This window comes from Leptosomus discolor, chromosome 7, assembly GCF_034619465.1.
Source record: "Leptosomus discolor isolate bLepDis1 chromosome 7, bLepDis1.hap2, whole genome shotgun sequence".
NCBI classification, from domain to species: domain Eukaryota; kingdom Metazoa; phylum Chordata; class Aves; order Leptosomiformes; family Leptosomidae; genus Leptosomus; species Leptosomus discolor.
The window spans coordinates 57025026-57051970 of NC_141397.1; the positions used below are offsets into that span (position 1 = coordinate 57025026).

Below are 26945 nucleotides of genomic sequence, written 5' to 3' on the forward strand. Positions count from 1 at the left end.
AAATGACAAAGTGTTACAAAGTTAGCATTTTTTCGTACACATAAGAATAATGGAAATAGGGCTGGCCTACTAGAGCTCTTATGTCAGTACTGGATTAATCACTGGATAGAGGGGTTGCTTTCTCTACACCTTGTGACAAGAAGAGAAGCTACTGCAATCAGATATCTATGATGAAGACTAGATTAAGACAAGCTCACTTCAAGTAATGCAGTTCATATAGAAATACAAATAATATATGAGAATAATGAAATTTATGTTAAAATAGATTAAAAATATAGATGGGTTAAAATATTTAAAAGAAATAGATGGGTTACTTCTTTCTTTATATTTTTGAAAGTTTTATATGGTACAGCCTTACATACACTATGGCAGGAGGCTTTCTTCTGATGACCACTGCATATGACTACTGCACCATACTAATAACTATTGCTGACCATTATGTTTCGAATCGTCTTTCTCAGTACATTTAAATGACACTTTTTTTTCATCAAAATTTCATTTGTGAGTTTTATTTAGATCTACAGCTATCTACATACTGCATTCTTACTGGTTCATTCTACCTAGAGTCTTAATTTTCTTTCACAATACTACTGAATTTTATCTCATCTACAAATGACACTGAAGTACTTCTTCAGGGTATTTAAGCAAATTCAATTTTGTTTTCAGTCTTTAGTCTCTGATTCCCTGTTTCCTTAGGATAACACCTACTAGTAAACTTTTTGTTTGTCAAGGAATTTTCAATCCATATGAAATTGTCCAGATTATTAAATTCACAACAGTAAATTCTGTGACTAAAAGTTGACTGCATAAAATCTTGTGTCATCCATCAATTCTGTAAGTTCAACTTTTCATTCCCATTAAAGTAGCATACTTTTACCACAGCTGAATTGGTTTTGTCTCAAAGAAGAAAAAAAAAAACAGGAAAAAAAAAAAAAGAGGCATTTAGACAAAGCAAATCAATTAAAAAAGGAAAACAGGAAAAGTCTCTGAAGGTTCTGCAGTTTTCTCCTGTAGCCTCAGTCTCTTTTCCAGCGATGGTCCTTTATATTTTTCTAAAATTCATTTACACCATTTCTTCTAGTCTATATTACCAGAAATGTGTAAAAAGCTGTTCATACATATATGTACTCATATACATTTTCACACCAGCTGTGTGGTTGTAGTTATTTCTTAATATGTTTTCAGTATGCATTTGGATCTATTTTGTCCAGAAGATGTTATTGCATTCTAATATATCATTACCTCTTACTTCCCAAATACCCACTTGTATTCTTAAAAGACTAAAATTTTAACATATTTATAGTTCCATTTGTAAAGCACATGCCATTTCCTCAGCAGCAGGGGGCATTAGAATTAGCAGAAACAATAACTAAACCAAATACATCATTATGCCAAGGAAAGGCTTCAATAAAAACACTGAATTTACAGCTAACCTTTCAGCATAATCAGAACACAGACACGAGGGCAGTATCTTCATTCCTAAAGCTTCAGAAATCATTAATGAAAAGACTCCTTATGGTTACACTACTCAAAGCAGAAGCTCCACTACACAGAGCTTTTAAAGATACTCTGGGAGGTTTAACTTTGGATCTACTGGCACCCAAGGTGGAGTGATCCTCAGAATCAAGAGTTTTCATGCTGATAACTTGTCAGCAAACCCAAGATCTCGTAGCAGGGTGGCTTAGGGAACCCCAGCTCCCATGAAATACAATGAGAAAAGACACTACTGTAACTTGGAACACGATCGCAGAGTACCAAGTCTGTTATTAAACAAAACCAAATGCTAGGCTCAAGAAGCTAGTGCTGAATCCCTTGGGAGTGCCATTGTAAAATTTGTAAAATTCTTGGAGACCTCAATTGTATCCTATTGCAACAGGCTTAAGGTTCCGAGATAAAACACAAAACCGTGTAGCAGTGAATCTAAGAGTCAAAAAGGCATTCATGACTTGCTATGCTCAAGCATAAGGCTGGCAAGCATCATACCATACATAAAAGTTAAGAAAAAGACACTTTACTATCCCACAGCCACCTGACACCCTAAGGTGAACTAACAAAATCTTTTCTTTAGAATCAAATCAGAACAATTCCTTAGATGCATTACTTTGAAGATGTTCCACATGATATTTCTAATTCCCCCTGGCTTGCCTACAGGGGCAAAGTACGCTATTTCAAATACCTAGAGAAAGTTACTCAGGGTAACCATGGGGTCCTTTCAACCAGTAATGGAATTTCACATTAAGCAAGAGTAACTTCAAAATATTCACATGACGGCAGGAGAAACAGCTTATGTTACTCAAGTAATCAATCTTAAGAGACTAAGAGCCTTGCGATGTAATAACACTACTTGGTTTCAGCCCCTTATCTGTAGATCTTTTTTTCAGTAAAATGAAAACAGTAAGAATGTCAGATTGCCATTATCTGTCAGGAATTTGAGCAGGAAAACAAAACAGGTTTAGCGCAATGATGAACAGTTGTGACAAATCATCAGCATTTTCTCTAGATCCTCATCTCAAAGCAGTTTCATATTTCATCTTTAGACTCTGCATTCCCTCTTACATGGAGCAAAAAAAATTATCCAGTATTTTACACCACGTTACATTTACACAATTTACATAGCACCTCACAAGAAGTAGTGAAACAGTTTCACCTTTTCTTGTACACCTAGTTTTGACACCAAAGTCTTTGGTTCAAAGTAATCCACATTAGCAATTATCCATGATTTCTTACAGTAACGCTCAAGGCTTCAGTGACATTATGCTACTGTTGGCCTGCAAGCTGCACTTGGACATAACAAGAGAACTCACAGGGACTGTTGTAAAGTCCAGCTGTCCAAAATCTGAACACCAGAGGGGCAGCTTACAATTTAATGGAAGAAAGAGAAGGGATATAGCTTGAGTTTTATCTAGTAAGAAACCAGCTTTAAGGGGTTTTAAATAAATGTTCGCTGGGGGTTTTTTTCCGTATAATTTTACTCTCCATTCACAACAAATAGCTTAAAGAGATGCATTTACCCGCAAATTTTTTGTTGCCATATATAACATTCTAGTGGGATTCGGGAACTTCTGGCTCCAATGAATCCTTCAGCATTTCATCCATGAATCCATACTGCAGCGCAATCAAACAGTTGCAAATAACTCCCTTAAAAGCAGAAAAGTTCATGTTCCTGCACTGCATACAGTTATCAGTCATCCCTTATTTCTCCCACTCCTTGTCTGAGATGTGTAGAAAGGTCATAGTCTGAACAATGAAGTTATCTTTTCAGTCAGCTTCAGAGTTTAGGGGCTAGGCTTCAGAAGAAAGACCTGTAGGGAATAGTTGGGATCTCTGGTCCCTCTGCCAAAAAGCTTTGGGTAAAATATGACAAAAGTAACTTTTTATGTACTTACAAAGTAAAAGAAACCACTGATACTCTCCACCGCTTGACAAGTAGTAGTATTGACCTTACCAAGTGAACAATGCTTCTCAATTAATTTTTGAACTTCCCTTCTCAGAAACACTAGGGAAGAGAGCTTTTTCTTAATTCTCATACTTCAGCAAACCAAATATTGTCCAAACTGTTTTCACAAGGGATTAGCTCATTTATAGGCTTATGTAGATCTAACAAAGTTCTGAATACAAAACATTCTACAATGCCACACTAAAACTTTCACCTAGCAAAACACAGAAAAATCTGCTACCGTTAACACTTTCAAAGGTTGCAGCATACATGCATCCTAGGCCTGCTTTTCCTCTTTTTTAGATGAATTCAACATCTATCAAAGCAAAAGGAGCTTCTTTCATGTAAAACACGCTTAAGTGAGAGAATAATTGAGGCCTCATGCTTTTATTTTTGCAGCAGTAAAACTGAACATTTTCAACTGAATGCATTTTCCATTTAAACACACACAAAGCCATTCTAGGTGTGGATCCCTTGATTTAGAAATATTAGTATCCTAGTAAGTAACCATACTGTTGGAGAGAAAGTTTGTAATGGTAAAACATACTGCATTAACACCATTAAACATCAATTAATGTAAACAGCTTAGTCTCAGAACTGTCACTGACTAACTGAATGCACAATGACACACTGTTACTAATTCACTGTCAGCAGAAAGCTGTGTACAAATAATCCTGTAGGCTATTTCTTACTGAAAAAATGAAAATAAAAACTGTGTGACCACTCAGTTGACAGTAAAGTGTTTGTCCAACATTATGCCAGATTCTGTTATTTATCTTTCCTCTTTTTTTTTTTTTGGCACTCTCTGCTCAGACTAATTGATGGTGGTTCCACTGAAATATCATAGTCTTATGATTTCTTGTCAGCTTTACTGACCTCTTTCTAGCTTTGAGTTTCACATTTTAAAAAGGAAAAATTAGACAAACATATTTCACAGTTTAGCCCACCCACATATCCCTGAGCCAACAATTCTTCAAGTGTGTGGGTTCACCACACATGAGCTCCACCTGACTGATTTTTACCTGGTGCGTGACCTTCAATTGAAAATTCCAACAGCATGCAACTTGTCTTTAGCAAATGAATTGTAAGTATGCCAGCTGCCAGATGTCTTCATTTTAAAACACCTTCAAAACTGCTTTCTGGCATTGATCCATAGGCAAAACAAGCTAAGCTGTAGCTGTAATTTCTATTCTGTGTGCAAAAAGGGGAGGAAACGTAAGATGTGTTGCTTTACATCTCTAAGAATGGTACAAGGCAGTGGGAAAAAACCCAACAACTCCTCATTACTGATGCGCTGCATATTTTCAGGAAGAGTTTTTCCAGTACACAGAGCATATCCAAAATTTACATAAATATTCACCCTAATGAAATACTCGTTTGAAGTAACATAGTTCTGAACAAAGGGATTCCCTCTGTACCATGAAAATTAATGCCTCTGCCTCCAAACGTGGAAGAGCCAACCAATTTTGCCTAAGGTTTAGAAAAACTGTTTGGCAAAGGCACTAGAAGGTAGAGATCTTAATTAAAACTGTGCACAAGACCTGGGATCACATGTTTGCAATTACTTGTGCTATATTCTGCTTTTCTGGCTGTTTTTTTTCCTTTTGCAATCTGAAATTCATCCCAGGGACACCAGAAGTTTCAGTACTATTGGCAGATCTTTAGAACGAACAAATCTCTGCATATTTGTTTTTTACTTGGCACCATAACAAACTCATTCTCCTATCATGAAAAATGGCAATTTCCATTCACTTTCCTTTGAATACCTAGATCCACCACATTCTACGTGTTGGATCACTCACCTAAAATGGTTCAGAATCACTCCTACTAGTGCCAAAAAAAGACCCCTTCCTACATACAAAATACTTTACTTTCTGCCATCAGACTATTAACTACTAGCTCACTGATCAGCTGCCCAGTCACATATACAGATAGGCGATTAGCTTAGAAATTATATGTACATTTCAGTTCTCTACTGCATTTATATAGCTATAATTCCATATATTGCCACAAGCAGAAGAGTCAAGCCAAAAAGTAACTGTGTAAAGATATTATAGAAGAGTTACACTTGGAAAGTGTATGGTAATTAACAGCATTGACTGTCACATCTACCAATGCATTTTTTTAAGGAGCCTAGTACATAAGAGTGCTGGGTCCTGGCTGGCGTTGTATAGAGAACTGCTTTGATACATACAAGGATCCGCCATCTGCAGCTGACAAAAAAGGAATGCGCAGAAACAATCAGAAGTGGCTTTGAAATACCGTGTCCTGTGAAGTTAGAGAGAACCTATTTACAGTAACTATTTTGAGCTTCATAGTTCATACACATACCCTATCATGTTTCTGGAGTTCCAAGCAGAAGTCCCTGTGCCTAGCAATATTAATAGAGCAAACCCTCTCTGTCAGTACTCATACTCTCTACAATGGCATAAAAAGGGTAGAATACACCTGTCATGCCTGAGTTTCCTTTTAGTCATGAAGCTATAGATATGCCAAAGTTAAAAATACCCAAAATATCAAAACCCAAACCAAACAAAAACACCCAAACAAAACCAAAACCAAGAGGGCAGGCTCTGGAATTTTGTTTGCACTACACCTTGAAATACTCCAGTTACAGTAGAATAAGAAAATTCTTTTTCACTGTTGAACGATCTACTGAATGCACATATTAAGTATGAGGATCCCATAACAATAGCTAATCCACTTGTTTACTTTTTTATTTAGCGTAATATTCAAACCAGAGCTTACAGACAGTGTCTAATACCTCAGAATAAAACACAGCATTTCAGAATGACTGCCTGAAACATAGGCATCACTGGGAATCAAAACTACCTTAGACATGAAGAACTCAAAATAAGATTTTGGATTTGCCAACTATTATCTGGCTTTTCACAGAATCAAAAAGTAGACAGGTCAAGAAGTGGCTGAATAGATATTTTCAGTCCAGCTGTTAACTGTCGTTCTGTCATTTAAAGAAAAAAACCCACCTTGGTCTTTTATTTTAAGTTTGAGTTGCAGAAGTAGCTGTTTTGCAGTCATTGTAACCTGAAATGCTGTTTTGTAATTGTTTCCCCCTTACACTCACATAAGGTAAGCGTCCCTAAATCTTTCCGTCTAGCTGTTCCAAATGATGAGTAGCCAGCTACTCTAGAATGGAAACTGGTATTCGATATTCTGTTTCCAGAGCTCATTGCTGCTCAAAGGGGAAGACTTCCTACTTAGACAAACATGGCTACAGCAGCACCACAAACATGGCTACAGCAGCACCAGCCTTGCTATCTATCGGCTCTCCTAAGATTCGCTGCACCAAGGACTTAGAGACCTTGCAAATCACCCTTGGCTCCAAAATGTTATTGCACATTTACATTTCTTTTTCTGAACACATAAGCATTAAGCCTCAAGGTCGTCTATATTCACCTCCCTGTCCAGCAATGCGGCATCCATCACAATAGTTACAGGTATAGAAAGAAAATAAAAGCAGAAGGCCTTATGGGACATTTCAAGATGAAGACCAGCACATTCAAGAGTATATACTAATCTTAACCAGCACTACATGGACCAGTGTTGCAATATAGTATTAGAGCTTCATGTTGGATCACTACAGTATGAGTGAGCTGTCATCAACTCAGCTGAATTAGCTATCAATAGCAAAATCAGGCTTACAAGGCCCTAAATTTCTGCTGAGGAAAATAATGCAAAACTCAGGGCTCTTAGGTGGTGCTATTAGGTTTAGTTTCTAAATATTTACTTTCAAATTAAGCCCAAAACCAAGAAGAGATGATATCAAATAATTTCAGACACCTGCAAAAAGCAGCTACTCTATACCACTTACAGATGTATTTGTACACTGTTTTTCCCAAAGTATACTGTTCTGCTATGAATATCTACAGGACTTCGAACTGGTAACAATTCTGAACTACTACAATATCAGGTACTTCCAAGAGGCAGAAAAAGATATTTTGAAGTACAGATGGTGTTTTTGGTGACTATCATTGACATCTTGAACAGTTCCTGGATGAACTAACTATATTTCATTAAATCCAAGCTGCATTGCCATGCTCCTTTCTCTTCAGAATTTGGAAGATGACTCTCTTTCCTCATTTGGATGAGAAACCTCCTCTTGCTCCAATACTAGGTAGTGAGAAGACTTCTTACCGTAACAGACCCATGTCAGAAGGCTCTGTGAAATCTGAAGGAGTAATGGGGTTTGCAATTGAGGATCCATATGACTATAGTGTAAAAAGCTGGGAACTTATTTATGCCTCACAACCTCACTCATAGCCGTACTTGGTTGTAGTAGACCAGAAGGTTTCTGAAGAGAGATTTCATGGGTCCTATAGTCATGTGACCCCATCACATTTGTTTTATTTTTTTAGTATTTCTATCAAAATTACTCCTTATTATAAAGGTGGGGTGAGTTCAGTACGGTTTGTCTTCAGCTATAGAACTGTTATTATTTCTGAGTTAAATGAAAAATTCATGATGGTGGTGGGTGATTCTTTGGAATTTTGGTTAATATATAGATGCTGTGATACAAGCCTCTCAGGAATATAGATTCTTCGTTGTATGAAATGCATCATTCTTTTTGAAGACAAGCAACTCCACCAATTTAAACGGGAGGTCCTCCAGAGATCCATTTTCCATTCCCTTGGAAAATGTGAATGGCTGCAGGTGAAGAAAGAACTGCATGACTACTGCTGCTAATGTGTAGAGGAGCCACATTAGTTGTTTCCAGAAGTGCCATGCAAACTGGTCTTGGCTACCATCTGAGACTTTGAAAGTGAAGTCCCCTATGACTTTAGATGATACCTTGTCTGCAAAAGTGACAATGTTCTCATAGAGCAGATAACTGGTCACCCCAAACTGTCAGCTTTCTGGAGAATACATGCTATATAGGTTTTTTTGCTCTCTTCTCTCTTACTCTGCCAGATTTGCTTATTTTTTATAGCTACTACTAGTAAGAATAGGACCAGGCAGATGTCAGTGCTTTTGGTGCCTCTTGTCGTCTCATTCGAGGAGGTGGCCAATATTATCTGGCCAACTGCCAGTCCTACAACTGTGCCTATAACTACTACCTCTATCAAAGTCACTTTCTCCTGGAAGTAGAATAGAGAAGGTTGGCTTCTGCTGCTTCTTTGACTTCTTATATGGAGAGACAGCTCACAGAAGATCCCAGGATCCTCTGGATATTACGGGTTACCTAGAGAAACCATTATTTTATTTAAGGAGAGGATTGCTGGCAGAAACCTTAAGTACTAGTCTGGCCTTCACACTTTCGTCACCCTCCTGTTGTCCAACCTCAACTCCCCTGACAAAAGCAGGATCATCTACGATTATGCCACTCCCAACAGAGGTTTGCTTAACCTATTAAAAGACTTGTAATGACGGTGACTTCATAAATTTCCAGGTAAACTATTTCAGTGACTTTCTATCCTAACTGCTAGAACGATCCTCTTTCTAACCAAGAATCTTTCTTGCTGCAATTTAAGTCTACTAGTTCTTGTCTTTGGTCTTGTCAGTGACAAGCAGCACAGAACAACTGTTTCATAACTTATTGAATATAATCCAGAATATTGTTTTTCTCACAACAGCATGGTATCATTCAGTTTGCAATCCATCATACCCACCACCTCATTTTCTGAAAAACTTCTGTCTAACCTTAAGAAAAAAAGATTTAAATCCATGATACAGATGCATATCTAACATCCTAGAGCCTGCCGTAGTGTCCAATGAAAAGCTGAATACTAAGATGTGACATATTAGTAAAATGGCTGATTAGGTATGCTGAACCTCCCTTGTTTTCTGAGATTGCTGAGAAGAGCTTTTTCCAAAGACATGATTTCAGTGCCAAAAGAAGGGCATCCGATGCAAAAGACAATATAGTGTTACTGTTTATAGATGCTAGCGGCAATTTGGGTTCTTGCAGGGTAAGTGTGCTAGTGCCACAGGCCAACACGGTGCCACCAGTTTTAAATACTTGAAAACTTGATGAAACATTCATTTTCTCTTGGTTTACCACAGAAGCTTCAGTAATCAGAGACAATTTAATCTGAACCATATACATTAGTATAACAGTAAATTATGAATGAAGGTTGAACTTCAGAAAATGCAGTAAATTATTTTAAAGCCACATATAACAGACTAGTGGGGAATTCACCTCATATTTCTTCGAACCTGTTACGTGCATTCAAGGCATAGCACCTGTTTGAATACATGATGTTTCAATTTTAAAGTCTAATATGATAGACATTCTAGCTTGTTGCTAGGTAAGTTGCTCTGATGGCTAATTACTCTCAGTGTTAAAAGTTGGTATCTCATTTCCAGACTGAATTTGGCCAGTGTTAGTGTCCATCCACTGGATCCTGTTATACCTTTTGTCTACTATATTAAAGGACTGCCTACTATCAGAAACCCAGTCTTCAGAAAGCAGCTATTAAAAACAGATGTGCTGAAGCAGTGAGCTTGAGTCAAGACCTGAACACTCAAAGGCCTTTATGTAACCACAGCTAGCATCAAAGCTATCAACATTTTATACGTGCATATGCCTAGAGTAGCAAGAGGAGTAAAATGATACTCAGAAGTCAGTTTTATTGTGCATTCTCCCAATGAAATGCAAAACAAGAGTACAACATAAGCAGTTTAGAAATTCTGAATTATATTTTCCCATTTCTTCTCTACCCCTGTATCTGAAAGGTCATGTTATGTCTAAATCAAATTCAAAACCGATTCTCAGCAGAAAAGTTGAATTAATAAATGCTACTTGCAGAAGGAAAAAAACCTTGACAACAGTTTCTTACAGGATGTAGCAAGTGTAGAGCTTCTGTTTATGTGAAGTACTACATTAAATGGCAATAAAAATTATAAATTGTAAAACACATTGCACTATCTCCTCTATTTGACTAGAGGAGAAACTTCCCTATGGAAAAATTTGACAATCTATTCACATTCCATACCTCTCTGAGCAAAAAGACCAGGATGCTAAGAAGCTACACAAAAGAATAATATATGGAGAATTTCAGACATAAAATACTGTCCTCCTAAGAGCAAATATAATTTTGTCTGAATAATTATTTTATTTTAAGATGTACTTGTTTTTCTCACCTGTCTTTCTAGGCATTGGGTCCTGGAAGTGCCTCAAAGATCCAATACACTTTTTATGTTAAAAGAACAAATCTCCACTCAGTTTGTAAAACACTGGGATTTTCCACACCATTTTTCTCCAAACGGATATTACAGGGAATATATCATAACAAAGAGATACAAAAGAATAAGATTATGTAATAAAATTAGTGACCTAATTCACAATGGATGTAAATCAGCATAATTTCACTGAAGGCAGCGGAGGTCATCTAGTTTACTCCCTTACATGACTAAAATCTCATAGATCATTGCAGTTGAAATGAACAAATACTGCAGTACAGCTTATGTAGGCTACAGACAGTTGTTTCAGAAATTACATTTTGGCTTATATTCAAACTACATTTGGAAATATTAATATGGTAGAAAACCTCACTTGTATTCCAAAACCCATTAGCCTACTCTGTCATCAACAGCCTTACAGGAATAGCACAGAAGCAAACGGATCTTGAAGTCCTATACGCTATGGAACAATCAAGATCTAATGCAAGCAAATCCAGCTCAATGCTCAACAATACATAAAAAATATTTAATTTACTTATTTTTCCTCACCATTTATTGTTTTCTCATTGCTGCCTGTCTATGAGGGCTTGAGAATGGCCAAGGATCATACATTGCTACATCAGGCAAATATGAACCTCGTCATTCTTGACTTAAAAATTTTTCTCTTATAATAAATAACTCAACAGTATTTTTTGTAACTGTTACAAAAATATATTCTAAAACACTCCACAGTTGTGTTCCATATTTTTCTCCTGATCTTCCTCTGAAACAAAAAGCTATCAGATTGTTCTTCTCTTGGTCGTATTTTGGCACATTCATTTCACATGCCAGTTACGCTCTCTTCCTTCAGTCCTTTTGTTTTTTCACTGCCACCCCCACTACTGATGGAGCCTTGCATCCCTATATTTTCCTGCAGCAGGTCTGCATTCAACATCTAATTTTTACAGTGTATTTATCTGCTAGGTAAGTGATATAAGTAATCCATTTTCCAATAGATAAATCACATTTCTAAGATTCATAGCTAGGGTACACTTGAAGAAAACAGATCCCTTAGTATACTAACTTCTCCAAGGTAATAATACATATTTCTTAAAACTGTAAATAAAACTATAGCCCTAAAAGCTGAGTTTGGACATTTGTCTACTAATGCTTTCTCATAGCTTGCTGGTGAAGATGGTCAACCAAAGCAAAACTTCTGTCATGATCTATTAATAGAGAATAAGGATTAATGAAGGATTATGTCATAATGAGTCTGCCTGTGGAGTTGCTTCAGTTCTTGTCCTTTACTGCCAAAATACAGTTCTCATTTCCAACAAACAAAGTCTATCTGAGAGAAAGCACAGAGCCCCTTTAGAACTGGAAAGTCCTGTGCATAATAATGAATGACTAACTCTTCTTTTGCCAAAGCGCTTCAGCACTTTCAATGTCATAGGTCAAAGCAGTGATTCAGAGGGGGCCTGATCCTTATCTAAGCTTTTGCAGCAAAATTAGAATGTGCTGTATCCTTATTAAAGAAATGTTTGTTCCTCCATCAATGAAATGAAAAGAAAGCGGCTCAATGCAGTTTTGCAAATCGCAGCAATAAACTGCTCGAGTTAACTGCTTTATTACAAATATTTAATTATTTTATATGTTAAAGATCCTGCACTTGTAAAGACAAAATTAATTGTATACTCAATAACCTATTTGGATTTGCATGTCTCTGAGGGTATTTTATCAAATAGATTGACACTAGTAGCCTTTATGTTGAAAATGTTTAAAAAAAAAAATTTAATTCACGCATTTGCAGAAACTACTTCAGTTCCAGGAGCATGAACAATAAAACAAAACAGGAGGTTTGCTAAATAAATTATTTAAATATTTCTTAATATTCACACATGAAGCTCCCTACATATTCTCAATAGATACTGCATAAACAGAATTTATATACAAAATAAAGTTGATCATACTATGTACAGCTATTTCAGTAATTATCTGTGTGATAAAGAAGTAATTTTTCTCTATTAATAGTTTAGCTGCTAAACTCTTAATGGTTGTATTTAACCACATTGAACAAAATCTGTCAATGCAATCCACTTTTCTTCAAAACATTTAAAGCAATATAGAAGGCTCTTTTTTTAATATACAATAGTGATTTAAGTAATTAATTAGAAGTCAGGTAACACTGAGAAAAAATAAGTAGAAAAATGAGACCATTACATTAGTTCCCAAAACCAGAAATGCCAAATTCAAATTTGACTTGCGTTTGTTAGACTAGCTACAGCAACACAACAAAAAGATGTAAATAAAGTTACACCTCATATAAGTTAAATTTCAAAAAGAATGTAAGCAGAGAGTATATTAGGATTGAAAAGCAGAATACTCATCTCTAAAATTAGAAAATTGATCAACTGGGATATGCATCAGAGAGATTCATCAAAGCCTTGCAACAGCCTATCTCCATTTACTGTTTAGATACAGCTAATCTACATCATTAAATTGACCATTCAGTAACTGAAAATCTGCCATGTAGGTCCCGACTTTTCATAGAGGCTTTTAAATATGTATTCGGTAACTACAAAGTACTGAATATATTTTCAGTCTTTTTATACGAAGATTTACAACTAATGACCTTAAGCAATGTCATGCATGTAAAACAAAATTATGAGACCACCCTGGTTTGAGCAGAATTAAGGTATAGAATCATACTTCATTCTCATTCAAATTTAGTAGGATAGAACAAAAAAAAAATCCATAGTAATATAGCTAAACCTATTTCATAGTTTTACTTTGTAAAACATGCCTCTTCACTTGTATTTTGCTATTACAGGCTCAATATAAGTAGACAATTATCTAAGCTTAATGCCAAGAATGATAATGCATTGAGCACATGCAAAATCCTTGTGCAACATCAACTACAGCCCGCAGGGATAAAACATTTATCAGTTGCTCCTTAGAGCACTAGTGGTTTGAAAATTTGGCTGCCCATGCCGACATTTAGTGAAATCATAGTTTTAGCTTCATTCAGAACCCAACACAGTAAAGCCTGATACCAGGATGACTCTGTTGGCAATTTGCCTCCCCGTACCCACATGCACTGCAGGCTACTTTCTGTCCCACTACTTTCCATGAAAGAAGTCCTTTTACTTAACTGCAGTAGTTGGCACAGTGCCCCTTTCATGGACCAAACTAACCGTCATCTTGGATGTAACAAATTAGTACATTCTCAGAATAATAATAAGTATGGACATGAAAACACTATTGTTTTTACTTGGAAATGAAGTAACTACATTTTAGCTGCGTGACTTTTTCAGTTCAGCACCACAGGCAAAAATAAACCTTATAAAAGGAACGGACAATTACAGGAGAGACGAGACACAGGCTTTTGCTGTGGGTTCAGAAGTAAAAGAGCTGCTTCTCATACTGCCTGAAGAATACACTGTAAAATAAAATTTTGAATATCAAACAATTTGTTCCTTTGAAAAAGAATTGCTGTAGGGTTTTGCTACTTGATCTACAACTGATAGAGATATTTTCTGCCTGTAAAGTACAGAAATGCTTACTTAAGCTCTATTACCATGACGATGAAATATTTTACAAAATGCATTGAAAACATTAACTACAGAGTAATGCAAGAACCAGACTCAAGCTAAACATGGGAGCATGATTGTGTGTCTTCCAATTGTAAACCACAAACTTAGTTAAAGTGAAATATACCTTTAACTACAAATCAATATTTCTAAAGCATTGCATACTTGCCATTTTATCTGAGCACTGTGATTATAATGAAAAAATATTTTTTCTTCAAGCTCTGCACATTTCATTGCACATCAGATCTTTTAAAAACAGTATCACAGAACACATTTTACAGTGCTATTTTAAATTGCTGATAAGAGTAAATTCACATCATTGTTCTCAGCACGCTAGCACAGACGTCCTAGTCCAAGTTCTCTGAAAAGTACAGATAATTAAAACTTTCCTGTATCATAGTCCAATACAGTAACAGCTTTCTTGCCAAACTATGATATGGAACATTAATAGGGATTTGAATAACAAGTGCATCCCTTACTGTGTAACTCCTTAGCAGCAGATAAGACTAAATTAGTGTGAAGTGCTGACAAGTATGAAAGATTAAAACAAATATTTCTTCTAAATATGCTAAATATATTTCCATTTCATGCCATGTTCATTCTGTGAAGCAAAAGATCCAATATATATCACATATATTTAAAAGATACTGAGTTTAAGACAGTTTAAACAATTCAAGGTATTTTATGCAAAAATGTAACAATTTTACTAAACTTTCTGGTTCAAATGAGTCCAAGAATATCTCATTATAAATGGAGACAGTCCTGAAAAAGCAATCAAGCATGACTAAAAAGATCACTCTTTTACACAAAAAAATAGCCTTCTTATTTTACCCTTTGTTGGAAAGACATTTGGCCAGCCACAGGGGAAATACATAATCTACTTTTATATTCAAATAATATATTTCAAAATTCTATGCATACAAGGACCTTAAAACAATTCTGGGTGGAATATATAAGACATGGGCTTATGTGATCCTAATAACTGAATTGCTGACATGGGCTGACAATTACTTGGGGGGCTTTGTTTGTTTGTTGCTCTAAAGCATGTGTACAAGCATTCTGTCTATTAGTTATTTCTGATGTGACTTTGAAGGAAAATACCAATGGAAAGACATTGTAATAAAATACATAGGGAGAGCCTGGCTAGAAAAATAGAAGTCTTACGTATGAGGAGCATGCACGTTTTCATGCAGATGTTGATTATTAGAGCTATCTTAATTCTGAAGCTTAATTCTGATCAAAGCAGTAGTCCACTGCAAACGTCGCATGTGAAACATACATCTTTTTATTTAAAATACACAAACCTCGCTGTTACTGCATCCTTTTATTTTTTACATTCATTTAAGACAGTCAAAGAGTATTGATGGTAATTTGCTTTTGGAATCTGAAGGACTAATGAAACAACATCTTAATTTTTAAGGACACTAATATGTCAGTGTTTCTGGAGGAAAATTGCTTTTCAAGGCAATACTGCTGGGGTAAGAGTCGGGGGGAGAGATGCAATTGATGTTTTTCACTTTACTTTAAACAAGATGACTGTTATTCTGTTTCTCAGTGCCCGGGATTATGAAGATCAGAGTACTATACGCCCCAGAAGAGGAAAAGCTTAGAGCAATTATGGTTCCTTTCTAAGTACTGTAGCTCTTACTGTTGGTTTTCAAGAAATAAGCAGTCTACACACATCTTTGTTGCTTCATAACTGCGTGAGGTTCCTGCTCCTAAAACTCACAAATATAAAAAAGGAAGAGGGAATTCAATTAATATAACATCACCATTTTCGGCCCTGAATTTTATCACTCATGAAGAGTTAAAAGTTTTCTTGTATTAGCTGGATATGTTCCCCACTTACGCCTTTGCCAAGAAATAGCGAAGTTACAATATCAGGGCAAAGGACTGAGGAGTGAAATGTCAGTGTGAGTTGCACATTCATAGCTTCCTCTGGGCCTCTTCAGCTTATACAGCAGAGCAGGATGAATATTTGTGCTAACTACACATTTCAGTACAAAGAACCTAATTCAGAGGAAAAAAAAAAAATCTCATACCATGTATGGCAACTGTGCACTTTACAAAATACAATTATAAATGGTTTATTCATTCATAGGGAAGAGACTCTCTAACTGTTGTGCAAGCAACCTGCCCCTCACTGGCCTTGATAAGTTTCATCCATAGCCCAGTGAGGGCAAGGAAGGAACTTGCATCGACTTCAGCTCTCAAACTCCATTCTCCTTCATAAATGTTTCACATTTAAAAATTAAGAACTGTGTGACCAAGTTGGAACACTAGATGTGGAGTTGTACATAAAAACTGTTACTGAGGTCTAAACACCTCAGCTAAAGTTGCACGTGACAGTATTGTCTGGATTTACAGGTCAGCATGAAGAAAAGTGGATTGAAAATTATTCTTAGACATTTTGACATCAAGTAATATTTTTAAAAATAACAGCTGCTAGCTTACAAAGACAACAATTTTGTACAGATTATACTTATAAGTAAAAAGTGCCATATTTATTGTTTATTCTTTCTCTATTCATGTATCAAACAAGCACCAAAAACTTCGCACAAACACTCCTAAAAAAGCAAACTGATATAAGCTGTACATCCACAGCAGTTAATAGCACAGGCAGCTAATTAATTATGTACTTATGTGTGCAACTAGCTATTCATGCAAATTACACAAGCGTTTTAGCAAATACTTGATGCACACAAATACTTCATTGCCCAATGTGCCAAGTCTTACTCAAAGTAAGAATGTCATATCTAACAATTACTTGAAGCTTATGTATCCTCAGGACCTATAGATACGATTACACCTCTCATACATGAATGACGTGCCTATAAGCCATGTTCGTGGCAACCTAACTTTTACAGTGTTCCAGATACACAATATTGAAAAACCAAGATTTTATACAAATCTAGAAAACCTGTTTTTTGTTATAATCAAAGGAATACTATTCAGATATTTTATGTCTTAAGTACCATTTAAAGACTGAAGATGAATGAAAGGCAAAAAGATGTGAGGGAAAAGAAAATTAAAATGTATTTCTTCTATTATGTAATATTGCGTCTCTTTCTCCTCGCCACTATTTCACTCATGCGTTAGAAGTGCAATAAAAAAGTGGTCTGTGAAACCCTGCATATATTCACCCCGATTGGGCCATCACCTTTTCAAAGGGTTAACGGGACAAGCTGCTCGTTGTGCCCCCTCCCGGCTGCAGCTCCACTGCAGCCTCTAACCGTGGGCAAGGGCGGCACAAAACATTGCCTGCTCTCTCTTTGCTGAGCATCACTCTTTTAAATGTTACTCACAGTAACATGAAACCAAATTATTTTCAGGCCGAATATTAGGATCTTCAAGGTTTCAAAAGGAATGTATTAAAATAAAGATAACTGGAACTTTTCATTGAAAGATCTACAGAAGTATGAAAAATTTTAAAGGACACTGTTTTCTCTTGAATAACACTATTAGTTAGATTCAATGCCAGATACATTGTTAAGCTTGTCCTAACTCTACCTCATACCTACATAAGAAAAGAGCTTCCTTTATTATTAATAAAACCAGAGTTTGGCAGCATGATCCAAGTTGGACATCTAAGTGTCCTTAAGTGTTAGTGTAAGTATAATATCACATGTAATCCAAGAGGTAACGGCTTAAGGCCAATTAGAATTACATTGTCCTTCTTTTAATGATTGTAGCTTGATATTTAAGATACGGCAGTTGTACATGAATCTGCCAACTTTACACTCATAGCCCATGTTTCAGTCTTTATTCTTTAAATGGATGAGGTAAATCTAAATCAGAGACAAAATATTTTATGACCACTTTGAGCGTGAATATCTTCTCTCTTATCATACAGATAACAAGAACTTGAAAGTTCACCAGAAAGTCAGAAACGAGGTAAGTATTCCCTTACTACCAGGAAGTGAATAGCCAGTATCCAGAATCTGAGACAGAAGGAAGCTGCAGGATTCAGGAAAAGCAAAGAGGAGCGTGGACTAGAATCACAAGATGTTGTGAAAAGGAAGGAGAGTTCTGTACACCTTGACACAAAATTTAGGAATTAACATCTCATTTTTTTCCTGAGATCCACAAAAGAAGACCTAGTTAAACATGTGCTAGCCAAAGGACACAAGTTCAACCTAGTGTGCTTGATCCAAATAATTTAATCTGCAACTCTAACTATAATTTTATTCTGAGATTTTTCCTAGTACTAAAGTCTAGATCTAAAGGTAGAGCAGTCTTGCGAACAGTTTGGTTTTAGCAATAAGGAATATATGCATACCTTCAAACTTGACATCAGATGTAATTGCTACAACGTCAGAGTACCTTGTTTGTATGGAGAGTATTAGAAAATGCTTCATTCTCAACCTTCCTGATAAGGAAAATTTGTCTTCTCCTCACCCCAAGAAGTACCAAGAAAACAAGTACTAGCCCTCCACTAAAAGTAGGAGGAAAAACCCCAGTCTTTCCAAATCACAGAGAATCTGCCTCAGTTCTAGCTATCTCAAAGCATGAAGTATCCAGGACTGCAGCCTTATAAACAAAGTATCAGTAAAAACTACTTGTAAAAAAACATCTAAAGCTGCTTGACTAATGCATCCATTGCAAAACTATAATTTCTCTAATGTTATATTTGGCAAATTGAAGGACAGCCACCGTCTCACAGGGCTTGATCATCCACAATTAACAGGAACCAGATATACAACTCAGCTAATCGAGATCTACTTTTTTCCTACAGCATGACAAGAAATACAGCTGAAGAGAATACGGTTACTTTGCTTCAGGATAAAGAATTTTAAGTTTTATGAATAATGATAATTATAATGTTTCATAAGAAAACAATTTTTTTGCCAACTTGAACTGAAAAAATTCTCCTTCACCCAAGGACCTCACGTCTTAACATTTTTTCATATTTTCATGTTAATCTAGACAAGGAACAGCAATGAATACATCCTTTTGACAGAAACCCTATCACACCTGTTAAGTCCCATGGACTCTGAACTAACTTACTGATTCATCCCCACTTAAATACTCTATATTAGAGAGGGTCTACATTTTGTGATGGAGTGAGTTAAGGATCTTCTCTCCTGCTTCAGCGTCGCAGGTGCTAGAGTTGATCCTACTAACCATCAGTCTGGTATATGGGATGCCTGAGCAGGCGAAAAGCTCTGGTGCTGCACAGCAGCAGGATATCAGCTTCCCAGTAGAGATCAAGAAGCCACCTGAGAGCATGGCACTCTGGATGTACCTACACCACCACAGCTGTGCATGGCAAGGAGAAACAGCAAGCACAGTATGAGGCACTGTGCACATCCATTACATGAGAGATGATACCCTTGTCAGAGAGTCAAACACCCAGACGTGACCTGTGGCACAATTCACATTGAACTCTCTTGTACTGAGACAGGAGAAGGTTGAGATATTTGCTGCAAAGTTTAGATCTGAGAACTCTATTTCTAGTCTAGATTAAAATATGCATCACACAACTGAAGACAGATATTAGAGATAACTTCTCCAGAAAAAGTATTACATAATAATGAAATGAAATGTATCACTTCCACAATCACAGTTGAAAAAAATGAAATATATGAAGTATGGAAATGCACAAACTTAGCATCACTTTCCACAGATACAAAGCTATGTGAATTTTATTAAAGCAGCTTTATCTGGGCAATTCTTGATATCAGTTGGGTTTTTAAATTATTATTATTATTATATTTCTTTCAATATCAGTAATGCTGGACAGAACTGAAATAACGACGACTCACAGCTCTAACCCTGCCCACTGTGACTTTACAAGCAGGTCCATGCCCACTTGCCTCCTTGCCCACTTCCAGCAGACTCAGGGACTCTGATTTACAAGTCACTTTTCCCAGCCCCCAGGAAATTCTTCCTTCTGTCACCCTGAAGACATTGCTGAATGCTGCATGCTCCTCCCTGCCACCTTACAGCCTCTGTCCGAGCTGCAGGCTTTCAGTTCTACAATGGTCATCTTTGCTGTCCCCTCCTGCAAACTTTGCTTACGTCCTACTCCTTAAGCAGGACCTTTAGCTCACAAGGGAAAGCGCTGCCCCCTCAGCCCTCCCACGGGACTCACCTCAGCCCATCCTCTGAAGGCATACCACAAAATGACGAAGAGAAGCAAAACTCACTGTGTCCTTCATACTTCAACTCATTCAACAGAAAAAGTGATGCACTACAGAAAAAGAAAATCTACTAAATGTTTTAAATTTGTCTTTTTTCAACATATTTGGATTTTCCACCTTGAGAAAATTTTCTTTTTTTAATACAGTATGGCTACATCTAATCCCAAAAAAGCGTTAAACATCCAAGCTGATATACATCTTTTGTTACAACTGCAAGTGTATAAAGTAACTTATTTGCTCTGCTCCAAACCATAACAGCAATTGATTGAGGTATGGGAAAAGGAGGAAACTATAAAAAACACACCAAAAAAATACACAAGTACTATTTTTTCCTTTGACCTATTAGTTGAGGATGCAATCCTAAACCAGAATCACAATTTCTCGTGGGAAAGCCATTCCCCATTCCCCTCCCCGAGCATTTTGCTGAAAGTTTGGTATTAAAGTAAATCAAAAGCAATAGAGTTTATAAGGACAGGTGATGATCTGTGTTCGATGAGTCTTAGTTTTAAAAAACATGAAAGAGTTTCAGAAAGAGCAAATAGCAGCACTTTATCTTCATTTAACTGTTAACAGGACAGCATTCATTCCCGACAGCAGGCTGAGGAAACTGAGGCCTGGATTCCCTGATTCACCAAACTGTGTTCACAACAGGCCTTTGTAGAAAACCACTGTTTGCAATTCCCATTTCTGGCAACGGCCAAGAGAAGTTCTGTTCCCTCTCTCGTGGGTACCCCACAGTTCAGAGTAGCCTTGTGATGACTTCTTATCCGTGGTCTTACCACAAAATTCACCAAGTGCAACTCAAACATTGCTGTTTATTTCAGTGTGTACTTGAACAATCTCATATCTGTAGCAGCAAAACCTTGTAAGGAAGACCACAACCTTTTCCTCTGCTTAATTTTCTGTATGAAGTAATGCAAAGGGGTTGAACATAATGTCACTTGCCACCAATTTCATGTCATCTGTTAATTCCCCTCTCAAATTTCAGAAAATCACTCTCCAGCCCCAAGCATTGTGTAGGGTTACAGAAGGTCTGAGCATCTGCATATCGTCTTTCGTATCCCTTCAAGTAAAAGGAATCTGCAATTAGATTTGTATTTTTTATTTTATAGTAGGTTGTTTGGACATTATCAGCATTCCATCTAATTTATAATCATAAAGCCAAAACGCTTACAAAAATAGCGTCTGCTCATATGTACTGAGACAATGTTTGATGCATTTCTACTCCAGAGCAGAAAAATGATTTTCAAAAACATTATTGTGCTGATGAGTAGTCAGTGACACTTCAGGCCAACACAGACATATTTGCAAAACATATTTACAAGAGTAAATGCTTTTGGTTATCACTTCTTTGAAATTTTCATAAGAAAATTCTGTGGACAGATATTCTCTAGTGTTAACATATGTTATCAGCTTTTGCTCAAGGACAATGCTGAAAAAATGACATGTAGAGACTAATTTTTTTTTGGTAGGTAAACAATCGCACACACAGAGTAGCTTAACTGCCTGCTCCTTCATAGGTGGATATGCAGCCACATTTCCAATAAAAAACTATGAAAGTGTTAGCAGCACTTTTCTGGGTTTGTAATTGCAGGTAATATTGCAATAAATTGACTTGGAGCATGAATATTTTTCTTTAAATAAAACCAGACAAACTCACTTTGTGTAGCCTGTGCTGACTCATCCAGTTGACTTGGCATATTCTCCATATCAGCTGCATACCTTTTCAAAAATAAAAATAAAAAAAAATTAATGGATGGTCTGCTAGTCAGTGACTGGTTATATGCACTGCCTCCTAGCAATAACACTTGTACTTGTTTCATGTCTTTCATAGAAGGATCTCAAAGAAACAGATTACAATTACACCTCATCTTTCCTAAGAAGCAGAGAAATTTGAGCAGCAGATGCTCAGCAACCTTGAGAAAAAAACCCTCTTTGCAGGTTACTTACAGAAAGCAGGGATAAAAACATGAGGTTTGACCCTCTCTCTCCTTTTCTAACACTACAGCTGCAGAGGCTTCTGATGAAGGAAGGAGGAATGTTCACATTTCTCACAAATTTAGGATTTCTTCAGATATTAGTGTTAGTTTGGAAAAATCTTATTTCTTAACCCTTACATTACAGATAATTAATTCTCCCTTTCCTCCTCCCTAATTTTCCATCAGCACCACCCATTTAGTAACAGATAATTCTGTGCCTTTCTTCTTTTGACTACCACTGCTGCAATGCTGAAGAGAATGAGTGAGGGGAGGAGTAAAGTAGAAAGAGTCGGGAATGAAAAGGGAGGGTTTGTATGGGGGGAGAAAGACATGAAGAACAAGCAGAGGTCAAAGCAAAGAAGAATGAAAATAGGAGAAAAATAAAAGAATACGAAAGCAAGAGAAGCAGAGAAGAGGCTTACATACTTCTGGGAGACCTGGAAATGTTCTGGAGAGGCAACTTGTACGTCCCTTAATCTTTCTGTTTGTACATCACATCACCTATCCCTCACACCACCTACCTCCAGCAGGCTGAAGGAGCTTTAGGATGAGGAAGGAGCTTTAGTATTTTGCCTTAGGGACTGTTATTTCCATCCCTATGTCTAGACAGGACAAAAAACCACTGTATAGGATCTAGCACAGCTGAACTCTGGTCATAATTTCAGTTCTCTGGATACAGCACAAAAATAGTATTTGTTTATGTTCTCATATTATTACAAACATATAATGAAAATATGAGCACAGCAGTACAGTGCAGCTTTATTGCTGTGGAAGAGTCTGAGCTCAACAGGTGAAAGACAACCAGCAACATTGGTAAGGGAGCAGTAGCCAAGAGCTCTGCTCATATTCAACTCCTCCGTGGAGTCTTTCAGTCCCAGATATTGCCTGGGTCACTCTGTAAAACTACGACTTTTTTTTTTTTTTTTTTTTTTTTAATCAAATGAGGTAAAGGCCCAAGCCTCCTCATGGCCAAGGAAAAAAAATTGTCTTGCTGACATAAACTACAAAGAAATTAGAGGAGAAAAGGCATGGATTTGTGCTCAGACAAAAAATGAGGGCTAAACCATTTCTTTTCTGTTCTTAGGTTTGTCAGTCCCTGACTGAAGCATTAAGGAAAATATTATGAGAGCATCATGCAATTTTCAGCCTTATTTATGCAAACTGACAAAAATCCCATCCAGTCAACAGCTCTACATCAGTTTATTCTAATTAAAAATCTAATCTTTAGTACCTTATTTGATGGCTGTTGGCCATCTTGTGAAGTTGAACACCTCTGAAAATCAGGCAATGAAGATCTCATATCAAGCTTGCAAGATCAATCGACGTCAAAAAACCCCCATTGATAGTCAACTCTGATAAAGTGGAGATAACACTAGAAGGTATGAATCAAGGACTGTATGTTCATGAAATAACAACATGTAGTATACTGATGCCTTTATTTCTGACAGCTTGGTCTACGTGTATCTTTGCTCTGATCCAGTACCAGCCATTCTTCTGCTAGCTTTATCCTTTGGTGACTTGTCTATAAAAAAAAAAAAAAAAAGAAAAAAAAAATCCCTGTGGACAGGGAATATTTCTATAATACTGGATTGATCATTCTCTTCCGGTCTTAAAGTGGCATATACAAATAGGGGTTTTGGAACTCTTCCTCAAAGAGGTTCAAAAAAATTTCTGTTACCGACATACGTTTTTGTTTTGTACATGCTCTGCACCAATCTCATTGACCCACTTGTAAAAGACTGCCATATATGTTGAAGGCAATTTAAGATTTAAGATGTGCAAAATCAAAGTCCCAAGCTTCTGACGATCAGTGCCAGACTCTCATGTGGAGATGTTCATAGGTCACACCTTCCTCGGATCAGCATGGAAGCAGTGTGGAACTCATAGTGATCAGTAACCCCTATATGCACATGATGCTGTTTTAAAAGGAAATTTAAAAGTCCTCATATTTCAGATGGACCACTGATTCTGCTCAACGTTCAGAACTTAATGTTTTGGAGTAATGTATAGGTCCAGCAGATCTATATACATATCAATTAAAATGTTTATGTATCTAAACTAAAGAGGCAAGAGGATCCTACCACACCTCTCTTCAGTTTTCCAGAACGCTCTATCCAGCTTCACAGTTCCAGCCTCAAGTTTTAGTATAACAACAAGCTCCTTTATAGCTGTCAAGTTTTGTGTTGTTCAATATAGGGCATTTCTTGTCAGCAAAAACCAGTCTATCCTTGAACTACCAAGGAAATTTATGTCCCGTAGCATGATCCTGGGCTATTTTTCTTGTGACCTCTGAACAGTCCAGTCTTTTGTTTCAACATCTTTGATCAAATAGCTGTTTTCTCTTCTCACTCTTTCCAGCTAGGAACCAGCAGCAAGACAACAATCTCCTCACCCTCTGTGGCCAGAAGGAATAAATATAGATTTAAAAATCTTGGTCAGACTCTCTTGCTTCAGCACACGAGACACCATTAGCTGGACAACTCTCTGTCCACTATACATCTGTAAATATAGTGAAACTAAAGGAATGCCTAAGCATTTTTTTTTTGTTTCTGAAACTCTTCTGTGTCCAAATCTTTGCTTTTAAAAGCAAGGCAACAAATAGCTTTCTTTTACTGTTTCAGATACAAAGTTATCTGTAAAAAAAATAAATAAAATGATGGCACTTAAAAAAAAATCATACTTGTAGTTATTTTTTTTTCTTGGAAAAGGGGAATTAAACTATTAAAGGACACCTTGTTAAGTAATTATATAGCAACATCACTGTGCAATTAAATAGCCATCAGTCCCTGCAGCTGAGAAATTTCAGGTAATTATTCAAAGATAATTTAATAGGAGAATTACTGTATTCAAGAAAGCATTAGCTAGTAATCTACCTCAATTAAAGCAGCCAATTAATTTCAGCACCTTGATAATAGTTGCCTTTTACAAAACTATCCTCCCCTACACACACACACACAAATCCTAAATTTCAAAATAATAATACAAAAGGTGAATTTGGTGCATTTTAGCTTCCACAAATAACAACTCACTCCCAGAGAATTTAGGATGCTTTTATTGTATGTCATGTTATCAGTATGTATTACTCTTACTATTTTAGTGTTCAACTTCAGTTTTATTATGGCTACATATGTACCTGTATGTTTGTAAGATGTTAGAACAACAGAAGGTATGGAGAAAATCTGTATAAAATGAATAAATATTTGTCTGTTCATACCAAAACAGAACACGAAAAGCCACATAATAACTGAAAAAGTGTCTCACTGTGACAATACGTCTTCAGGGAATTACAGGACTCTCACAGTGTATTGCTTGGTTGTGCTACTGTATGTACACTGGAGACAGAAGTCATTAATCACACACAGTTGCAAACAGCATTCTTTGTAACATTTTGTGCAGAAAAAAACTTCACATACCACACAGCAGTTAGTTACACAGCAAAAATATTTTCTCAAGGTCAGTACACACTGTAAGTTCTCCGCTAAAATGGTGAATATCAACAACTTTTACATCTAGCAACTTCACACCTGTGAGTTTGGACTCCTTGAACGGAGATACCAACAAAAATACTGGACACAAGGAGGACACATGAATAATTTTCAGAAAGACACAAATGGCAATTTGGTATCTGGCATGTATACAGATCCAGTGGTTGCTGAGGTCCTAGATTCCTCACACTTCTTTAAAAACCAAAATTTGTAACAATCAGGAGAGAGTTTCTTTTTAAAAAAACAACCTGTCAGGCAGATAGTCACTGATTTAATTACCATTTTGTGCCTCAACCAGAGCTGTATTATGTTTCCTTTCATTTCCTATTTAATTTGTCTTTAAATAGAATATAAATGATGGTTGTAAATAAAAGAATATCTATGTGATTCAGATTTTCACAAATTCCTTGTATATACTGGGGGTTCTCTTCCCTCTCCCTTGAACCACGGCAGTGTGTTGATGGTAGACTGAATAAGTCTCCTTTTATCTAAGCCTTGAAAATATGCATAAACAAACACAAAACCCAAACTTGGCAAGACTGAATCCTGTTTCATTTAAGAAAAATACAGAACTGTATAGATGTTCACTGAATGTATCCACTTCTCTTTCACTGGATGAAACAAAACGTAGATGTAAACCTCTCCAAATTCCAGATCTGGAACAATCCTAATATCTTTAAACTATTGATCACTAACAGCATATACAGTAGAGCTTTTGTTTAAATCAGTCCACATTGTGATTTGAACTGTTACTTGTTAAATAACCAAAAGTCACACAAAATCTTTGACTGGGGCCCCTGACCTGAGTCTGTGTTTTGTTTCCGTTTTTATGTCAACAGGTTTCTGATGTTTCCCTTACTGACTCATCAGTGGTGAATAATTTTCCATTTAATTCAAGAGTACTCAGTGTTACCTGATCCATTAACACTGCCCCAGAATTTGAGAGAGGTATTCAATATTTCCTTTCCCATTGTGCAACTATTTTTAGCCCATCATAAAACCTAATATATTTCTATTAAATAATCAATACAAAAAAAATAAATAAGCTACTTCAAATAGCACCAAAATTTCTTCAAATTCACAACAGATTTGAATGTGTTTAATATATCCCTAAACTTTTGCTTGTAATAATCAGATTTCGGTTTTTTGTTATCTCTGAATATCTTTTTTGTTTAAGGCGAGAGAAAGAAAAA

The 26945-nt window shown here is 36.4% G+C and overlaps 1 protein-coding gene across 1 annotated transcript in view; it reads right to left on the reverse strand.

Moving 5' to 3' along the window:
* Positions 1-26945, reverse strand: part of LOC147415301 (uncharacterized) — a 255888-nt gene that overhangs the window by 103080 nt on the left and 125863 nt on the right. Inside the window, 1 exon segment of the mRNA XM_086468610.1 lies at positions 21949-22010. Coding sequence (XP_086324736.1) covers positions 21949-22010 — 62 coding nt within the window.